This window comes from Manacus vitellinus, unplaced genomic scaffold, assembly GCF_001715985.3.
Source record: "Manacus vitellinus isolate BGI_N305 unplaced genomic scaffold, ASM171598v3 scaffold_13_pilon, whole genome shotgun sequence".
NCBI lineage: Eukaryota > Metazoa > Chordata > Aves > Passeriformes > Pipridae > Manacus > Manacus vitellinus.
In genome coordinates this window covers 11,706,946-11,716,400 of record NW_021938999.1, presented here as the reverse complement: position 1 = coordinate 11,716,400, position 9,455 = coordinate 11,706,946, and the positions used below count along the sequence as shown (strand labels likewise).

The following is a 9,455-nucleotide window of genomic DNA, read 5'->3' as shown; positions in this document are numbered from 1 at the left end:
TGAGGTCTATTTTGGTAACTTAAAAGTATCAGGATGTCTCTTAATCTTGTACTTGTGCATTGTGCTTTTCTTTGTTTGAAGGAAACTGAAAAACAGCTGCTGCAGATTTGGAAACAGGCAGAGATGAATGTGTCAAATGAGGAGGAAACCAACAGAATACAGAGAATCACGTTAAAAATCCCAAGGGTAAACCCATCAACTCTGTTTCCCCCACAGTCCTTCATGTTGTGCCAGTTTCTAACATTTCATGGAAGGTTATTTACTCCTGTGCCAACAAAAATACCTAATCCACCAGTACCTGAAGCGTGGTCCAGCCCCACCTTTATCTTTGACAGGCCATCAAAAACCACGGATTGCACCCACAGCACTCAAAGAGGAGGGAATTATCTGCTCGAAACCTAGAGGTGCTTCTGTCATTAACACTGAAGAACTTAAGCGTATCAAGTAAGGTGCCACTGCAGTTCACTGGGTTTGCCTTAATTTCAATCCTCGTTTAATACGTTTAAACACGTACTAAAAAGCAGAACGGCCTTGCTCCATCTTGTTTCCATTTTTAAAGTTCTCATAAATTGTTCGAGTCAGGCTACTGACCAAAGCAGCAGAACAAAAACAGGCCCTAGGCCAGCAGAGGGCGGTGTTAAGGGGTGTGAGATGCCCTGGCCAGCGCCGAGGGGTACAACGAGGACTCTGCTGAGGGGCCAGGGGGACCTTCCATGGGGATGGCGGGGCGGGCGCCTCCCTCCCACGGATGCTACCGGGGGAGTTTGTGGTCCCACCGGCTCCATGGGGGACCAGGCTGGACAACCAGCGGGTGGTGGGGTCCAGAGGCGGCGGAGGGCGCTGACTGCCCCACCTCTGGGGACGATGTCCCCCCGCGGGGGCTGCCATGGCGCAGGACCGCCCTTGCCTCGGGGCCGGCCTGGGGGCGCGGGTGATTCCTTCCTCTGGAAAAAAACTGCGCAGCGTTGTGAGGGCCGAGCCTGCCCGCGTCCCGCACGCGGAGCTGCCGGCTCAGCATCCCCCCGGCCGCCCGGGGGAAGAGAAGGCAGATCCGGGGCACATCGCCGGCCGAGCGGCGGCCGGATGGGGCGGTGTCTTCCGCGGGCGGTGCAGCCGCGGCCGGGCGATGGGGGCCCGCGGGGAGCGGCGCTGAGGGCGGCGGCGGCCGCGCTGCTCGGGCCGGCGCCTGCTACTGCCTGTGGCGGCTGACGCGGGCGGGCGGCGGGGCGGGGGCCGTGCGGGGCCGCCGGCAGGTGAGGGGCAGGGCAGGGCGGGGCAGGGCAGGGCAAGGCTGTCCCACACCCCGCGGTGTGCGGTGAGGGCGGCGGAGGCTCCGCGGCCCGGGGGGTTCCCAGCCCGCGCCGCTGCTCGGGGCGGATTCCGCGCCCTGCGGGAGGCGGTGCCTCAGCGCTGCTCGCCGGCCCTCCGAACAGCAGTGCGGCGCTTCGGAGGACTCTGGAGCGTAGCTTATTTTTAGAAAAGTCTAATTTTTGTTGGGTTTTGTTTGGTTGGTTTTTTGGTTTGTTTGGGTTTTTTTTCAAGTCCCCTAAAGCGTGCGTCTGATCACTGTATTTACATAATGGGCTGATTTGCTCTTATGTTATTAAAGCTATTTGTGTTCCCCCTATAATTCAAAGTTAAAGTGTTTAAGACGAGGATGAGGGTGAAAACCGATCTTGTTTTTGAAGTGAGCTCTTGGATTATCATCATTAACTTTGACCTTTTTTTTTTTAAAACCCCCAAAGAATACTGTGGTGTTTGCCTGGTGAGATGGTGGCAGCAGGTGGAATTTGAAGGACCGGTTAGCTTCTCAGGAGACATCTCAAGCCAGCTATGACTAGTCCAGCAGTCATAGATCAGGTCTCCAGGTTCTTCAGCTTAGCTAAATAGTTCTGCCTCCTACTGGGTGAAAATGGGCTTTGATGGCATTTGTGTCACCCTTTTATGAGAGCCAGGTGCTCCATAACATCTTCCTGACTCAGAAACAGCCTTCCTCAGTTGTTTAAGTGATGCCACGACCAGCAGTATTCTTAACATTGCGGCTGTTACTTTGTCGAAGGACCTCAGGGTACTAGCAAAATTGTCATTATTATAATTTCTTGAAGTAGTAGTCTGCAAATCAGAAGTTTTGTTTTCCTACAGTGCCCAGACAGATTTCCACATTTCATTTCATAAGCCACTAGGAAAACAAAAACCCAAACATGTTTGGTGAATATTCCTAATAATTTTTAATGGGAGGTTTGCTGTTCATTAGCCAGAGAGTAACGTACCTCAGGCTCTAATTGTGCGCTCCTTTTATTCTCTACTTTAAAAAAAGAGGTAATTAGAGGACTCAGTGAAAAAGGATGGAAAGCTTGCTGTTGTAAAACACAGTCTTTTTACCATGACATTCTGCTTGGGTACAATCAAACCTAGAAAAATGTGTCCTGCAACTGAGAGCTAAATTTCAGCTTTGTAAAAAACACTAAGGGTAACTAAGTGAAATGTCTCAAACTTGGTATCAAGTATTTCATTTTTCAACACTGACAGACAGCAGTCCTCCAGTGTCAACCCATGGCATGGATGCAGATGCTCTACAGAAACTGATTCATTTGCTCCAGGCCACAGATGATCCATTAATTCAAGAGCAAGCTTTAATCACTCTCAGCAACAGTGCTGCCTTCTCTGTAAATCAAGTAAGTATTGTTCTGTAGAAAACAACATGTCCAATGCCAGCCAGTCTGGCAGATGAGAGGTGCTGTTTTGCTGAAGTGACACAGGACAGAAAGCCACGATAGCTTGTGCTCTAAAATCCATTTTATGTCTATGCCTTAATTTCTGCTAGCCCAAATAATATAATTTACCAGCTTCACAGAATTCATCAAAGCGTAATGTTTGGACAACCTAAAGTCCTTACAGAGTTCTCCATTTGAAAGTGCTGTAAATATACTTTTTTTTTTGCTTACAGTTATGTAATGTTAGTGAAAGGGTTGAATTGGAGGTTAACTGCTTTCAGTTTCATATCTGCAATTTACTGAGATAAACTAATTTTTTATTCTCACAAAGTTTTATGCTGTTTGTATATTAGTAATTTTCCAACTATCCAGGTATCTTCCAATCAATTGGACATAGGATGCAGAAAAACTTTGAGCTGGATGCAGATTTTCATGTCTTTGTAAAAGTTTAACCTCCAAGGTCCCACTCTTATTTTTTTTTATTTTGTATGGTACTTATAACAGCTGTTTCTTTTGGCTTCTCAAAACTGTTTTCTTAATATAAATCTGATAGAACAGATTGTAACTGAAGCCCAAGGCCCATTGGCCCATTCTTCATTTTCTTGAAAACAGTATATTTTTTTTTCACTGACAGTTAGAGTCTAAGTGAGAAAGATTAAAACTATTCAAATCAAGTGTAATGGAAATTAAAAAGTTTCAGAACTTCTATCATAATATGAAGCTGCATCTTGAAATTCTGTTCTGTTCAGTCAAGACTTTTAGGTACTGTGACCTGGCTCAGCTGTTCTATAAAGTCATTATGCAATAACTTTCTTTGATTCTTTATAATCTAAAATGCTTTAAGCATGCTTTGCAGGCCAGATTTTAAAAGTAAAGGCGTTGTGCCATTGTCTAGTAACATCAAATAATACTTTGTCCCTAAGCAGGACCATTCTTAATTTCAGGGGAGGCAATAAAACAGTATCTGCCAACTGTCTCTCTTTAAACAGACCACCAGTCTGTCCTGGAAGTCTTCATTCACACATATAATTTTTGTTAAAATGGAAACTTTGAGAAAAGCCTTCAGCATTTAATTTAAAGTTTTAAAAACTGTATTAAATATCTTTTATATTTCAGGATTTAATCCGAAGTTTGGATGGCCTTTCTGTTATTGGAGGGATGCTCTCTGACTGCGTTCCCAAAGTTAAAGAAAAAGCACTAAATGCGCTTAATAATTTGAGTATGAATATTAAAAATCAGGAAAAGATACAGGTAAGTTTCTTAAAAGGAAAAAACAAAGTAACCAAGGCACAGGAGATAGTACAGGACTTTCAGCATGTTTGTTAAAGACAAGCCAGGATGCCAAAATGTTTTGATGAGAGGCATACGAGTCAGCAGATTGGATGATCTGTGCATCCCAAGAGTGAAAAGATAACTTTGAAATTAATTCCTTCACTGGCACTTACTTTTATTTTAAAAGACAGGAAACTAGGCAGCTCGTGTTCAGCTTTCACCAAATGTTATTAAACAGAGATTGTGCTGCTAAGTTTATAGTGGAATTATGTGAGGCAAGATGATTTCCAAACATCCCAAGAACAGCAGCAGTGGTTGTTTAATACAATGGATTGCAGACTGAACTTGGCAGGACTCAGGCAAGGGAGAAGAAAACAGTAATTGAGCCCCCTGGGTTTGTGTGAGACCAATTTTTCAGGTGATATTTTCATCTTTAAAGAACAATGTGTATACATGAATGCCAAGTTCCACTTGTAAATATAGTGGATGCCGTGGAAATAAAGGGACTAAGCATCAAGAAAAAACCCTACTTTTTGTCATTATCAGATTAATCAATAGATCAAGAAGTGTCCAGGCAGAGAGCTGAGGCAGATTTGAAGACTTTCTTTTTTTTTTTCAGTAGCTTGATAAAAAGGCAGCATGATTGTATGTGGTAGTTTGCAGGATCTTTAGCAATGGACAACTTTTATTACATACATTTTACAGACATAGTGCTTGCCAATATTTGTATAGGTAGAAAATAACTCCTTTGGTAAAGGCAAAGTAACTTTTTTCTTAGTTAGGACTCCGAGATTTATTGTATATTGTCATCCAAGAGAAAATTTAGTAAAAATAGTTGTTAATGTCAGTTATCATCACTGTTCCTACAGAGTGCTCCAGTAAATGAGCCACATGATTGGAAGAAAGGATTTCATTCCAAGGCTTGTCCTTAGCTTGTTCTCAACATTGAAGATATTAGTCGCTATAAGTGATTTTCTTTAAATAACTCCTTAAAGCAACTGTGCCACTTCTGAGATGGAGTGAAAGCAATTTAGGTTTTCAGAGCAATTTATGCTTCAGAAAGGTTAGTGGGCTCTGTCTGCTTCTGTCCTGCCAACAGAATGTTTGAATGTATTTAAACCTAAAAACTACTTGTTTATAAGATCCTTCACCATGCTATATATTCAGCCAGCAAAGTTCAGGAGGTATTTATGCAACTGTAGGTAGGCCACAGATACTATTTGTGAACAGAAAATATGCTTGTATCAAAAACTGTCTTTTCTGCATCTCCTTCCCCTTTTCCCCAGGTGTATATTACACAAGTTTGTAGGATCGTTGAGTCAGCTCCCCTCAACTCTGATCTGCAGCTAGCTGGACTCAGGCTGTTGACAAATATGTCTGTTACCAATGACTACCATCAAGAGATGATAAACTCAATTCCATGCTTTCTTCATTTGCTTTCAGAAGGAACTGAAAGGACACAGGTACTGAGAGGTGTTATTGTTACGAGCCATTTATGAAGCTGCTTTACTTGCCTCCTTTTTTATTGTTTTTGTAAAAGAGTCGAGACTGTGCTAAGGAAAACCAAAACCAAATATTCATGAATGATAGCAGATACAGATTTTGTGCACTAAAATATGGATCTGTATTACTTCCACAATATAAATTCAAAAAGGAGGGGGGGAAAGGGAATCTTGGTAGTGGAACCATTGGGCTTGAGCTCTACTAAAGCAGTGCAGGACGCAGGGTGTCCTGTGCCTTTGCTATAACAACTCCAGAATTCTCTCCTGCTCTCAACATTGCTACTGCACCACAGAGCAAAGAGAATCTGCATGTGAAAGGGTTCACTGATGCATGAATCTCTAGGGAAACATGCTGAGCAGTGATCCTAAGCTATGGACTTCTGTTGCCTTATGCCTATTACACCTCTTGCAACCCTCGTGACTGCAGTGGGAAATTGTGCTTACTTGTGAATTACTGTAATATTGAAACAAGAGCTTCAGTCAGGGACCAAACAGCATTTATTCAAGATGTTATGGTACCATCAGTGTACGTGGTTGCTCTCTCAGATCAAAACCAGTTTTCCGAAACAGATTTCCACTAAACATAGCACACCTATTTTACTGAACTACAATAAGGAACTTGGCCTTCCCCCAGTGTTTAAAGACTAGTGTCACAAGGTCCAAGAAAGTACAAAGGTACATTTGTATATGCTTCTTATCATTTTAAATATAGCACTTAACCATCCTCTCTGTATTTTAAAAATATTCTGCAGTTTGCCTACTGGGAGTTGTCTATAGATCTTGCCTTATTTTGATGTTAAAGTCAAACTGAATTTGCTTCCAACAGGTCTATACCTCGGTTTTCCCCTATATCAAAGAAGTGCACAACTCAAGGTGTTAGTTGAACCATTCTACCTTTTCCTGTACAAGTCAACACTGACATTATTGATGCCTATTACTGCTGTACTTACTGTTTTGGAGCTTGTAATGAACTTGTATGTTCCTCATTTCAGATTCAAGTTTTGAAAGTACTTGTGAACTTATCTGCAAACCCAGCCATAACAAGACATCTTCTCAGAGCTCAAGTAAGGTTCTTGCTGCTTCATTTTATTTTTAGAATATATACACGTGCACCTGTTTAGATATGTGCATGCACTAGAAGAATTTTAATGTATTAGAAATATATATGCAATTCCAGAGTAAAACTCTAGGCAGTACTTGGTTAAAAGCAGTAGTTAGAAGTGCACATTCTTTCCCAGGCTGCCTTTCTTCCAGAGGGTAATGCAATACAGATGCAGTACTTGCAGAGAGACAGGCACAGGGCCCTACAGCCTTGGAGACAGTGGGTTGGACTTCTGGTGTACCATTCCTGATAATCAATGATAACATGCAGAAGCCTTTCCACTAAAGGGGTAGTACCAAGAACTTCAGTTTGTAATATGTATAAGGAACCCAAAACCTCATTTCCAGGCACACAGTCAGTATATAGATTGAAGACCAGGAGCAGACATCAAATAGAACCAGTAGTGTAAATGATCCTTCTCAATAGGTGTTTCTACAGCCAATATACTGTACCAAAACCAACCAAATTCCACTGAAATCCCCACCCCTTTACTCAAATGCAGTCATAAAGTTATTGTCTCTAAGTGAAATTTCCCTGGGCATCTACTTACATCTTCATGGAGAACTTTGGGACATTTGCTGTGCTGGCCTTGGCACACAGGTTTGTTTCAGTTTCATTCCCTCACACAAAAACAAAGAGTCAGAGTTGGAATGGTGCTGCATCCTCTTCCCCAAAGTAACTTTCTTAAAACATGTAGTGGCCTTTATTTGTGAGCTATCTGCCATCAACAGAGCTAGTCTAGATAGTACTGTCTTTTCATTATCCAAACAAGATCTATTCAGTTCTGTTAAAAGTGCATCCTCTTCTCATTTATCAGAAGTGCTAACATAAAAATATTCAGATCAGTGCAGAGAGCAAAATCAACATTACTGAGAAGGAAAGCAGACCCTCTCTTCCAAATGGGAATTTTCCAGCCAGCCACATTTTGGAGATTGAAAATACAAAGTATTTATTAGGATGTTGATGCACAAGCCAGTCTTTTCTAAAGAGGAAGTATGTGCATACTGTGCAAGTTTCTGATGTGCTTTCACAACATGCAAAGTTCTGAGATTTCATACAGTTTCTGTTTTAGGTGCAAATTTTTTTTACATTTTCTAAAGTTAGATTTGGTTACATGTACTTACTGCTGGTGATTAAGTATGGAATATTTCTTGAATGTCCTAGGTGCCATCATTGCTATTACTTTTTGACAACTCTATAAACAGAGATATTCTGCTCAGAGCCCTGGCGTTTGCAGCAAACTTGAAAAAGAACATGAACAATGAAGATGGCACCATAACTGAGGACCAATACAGTGAAGACTCAATTTTCTTTACACTCTGCAGGGACTCTGCCCCATTTGCTCAGAAACTGGCATTTTTGCTGCATCACCCCGATACAGAAGTGAAAGAACAAGTTGTGAGAATATTAACACAATAGTGTTGTTTTCTTAAAACAGACTGACCTGATGAAAATATTTAATCTTGGGAATGCTATGCTAAAAAAACCTGCAACAAGCAAACAATAAAACAACAATGACAAATAAACCCTGAATACTACCATATTACTAGGCACAAATCAGTTAGTGCAAAAGAGTATTTAATATAGAGAGCATAACAGATTTTTTTTTTACAAGCAAGAGAAAAGCAATAGCTTAATTAACTACAGTGCAGTTAACCACAACTGTGCAAAGTTTCTACACTTGAACAAAAATTGGAAGGATTTTATTTTGCTTTAAAATCGTCACTTTAAGGAAAGCAGGCATATTTTTAAAAATATTTTATTAAGAGTCAAACATTATCTGCAACTGCAATTTAGTATTCTCATCTTTATAAAAAAGTCTATGAGAGCAGTATCATACACATTTTTACAAAAGCTTCCTATTCTGTAGCAGCCCTTGAGCCTGCTTTCCTTGGAGAACTTTACTCCTTTTTTTCTGCAACTGGAACATCATTGGAATAAGTGCTTCTGCTGAATTAGCCTCCATAAAGTTTAAGTCATCAATTGAGCATTAATTCAAAATGAAGTGGAATACATACAAACATCACTTGAATGGAGTTTCATTGATGAACAGAAAACATACTGGAAAAGACTTCTCAAACCAGACTGCTAAAAAACTTCCTAACACTTGTATTATAGAGAAAGTAAAAAAAGCATCGGTTTTCCACTTTGTACCATTTTTAAGAGAACTGTATCACCTAAACTGTTACCAGGTGCTTCATCTTTCTAACTTAATATACCCACTCTGCTCTTAATAAAACATTCCTATCTTCTCTTTCTGTAATGCAATAGATGTTATTTTCAGAAGGTGACTTTGCTAAAACTGCAAGAAAAAGATGACCTTGAAACTGCAACATATGTATGCCCTGATCAATACAGGGGTAAAGCTACATGTATCTAATTTAACCACATAGGTAGTTTTAACTCACCAGGAATACAGTCAAGGCAGAAATAGAAGTTGGCATGATTCCCAGTCAGAACTTTGACAATTGCTGCATTGACAGTGAACTTCCCTTTCTCCTTCCCACTGCTCCTAAAACACTGTACAGTTTTTAATAAGCAAGTTACATTACAATCACTTAATGTTTTGCCACTTTTTGTAGACTTAATGTGTTCTGCTGCTGAATTTAACAAAGAAAAATAAAAGCTAGGCCAGACACTAAGAATTTACCAATCCCACTCTCCTCTCCTGATGAGACCTTAAGACTAGACTGTTCTAGGTATAGCTGATATATATGTTTACTTTAGCTGAGCAACAGAGATATCTAGATGTCCCTTTTCATGTTCTCCAACCTAAAAAGAAGTTTTTTAAATATCTTTTTGGTAGAGTTGACCTTTTATCCTTTGCTTTGACAGCTGACAGAAACAAGTGACATTTTCTAAAAA

General features: G+C 40.8%; 1 protein-coding gene across 2 annotated transcripts; it reads left to right on the top strand.

Moving 5' to 3' along the window:
- The first annotated feature begins 1,235 nt into the window (after positions 1 to 1,235).
- Positions 1,236 to 8,858, top strand: ARMC10 (armadillo repeat containing 10). 2 transcript variants are annotated; one of them, XM_018068083.2, is made up of 6 exons: positions 1,236 to 1,253; positions 2,530 to 2,675; positions 3,831 to 3,965; positions 5,273 to 5,449; positions 6,481 to 6,552; positions 7,755 to 8,858. In XM_018068083.2, the coding sequence occupies exons 2-6, from the start codon at positions 2,559 to 2,561 to the stop codon at positions 8,007 to 8,009; spliced, it is 756 nt and encodes a 251-aa protein (XP_017923572.2). In that variant the 5' UTR covers positions 1,236 to 1,253; positions 2,530 to 2,558; the 3' UTR covers positions 8,010 to 8,858. The 2 variants fall into 2 exon arrangements, with proteins under 2 accessions (XP_017923572.2, XP_029813945.1); XM_029958085.1 differs by lacking the exon at positions 1,236 to 1,253 and having other exon boundaries at positions 2,300 to 2,675.
- The last annotated feature ends 597 nt before the right edge of the window (positions 8,859 to 9,455 follow it).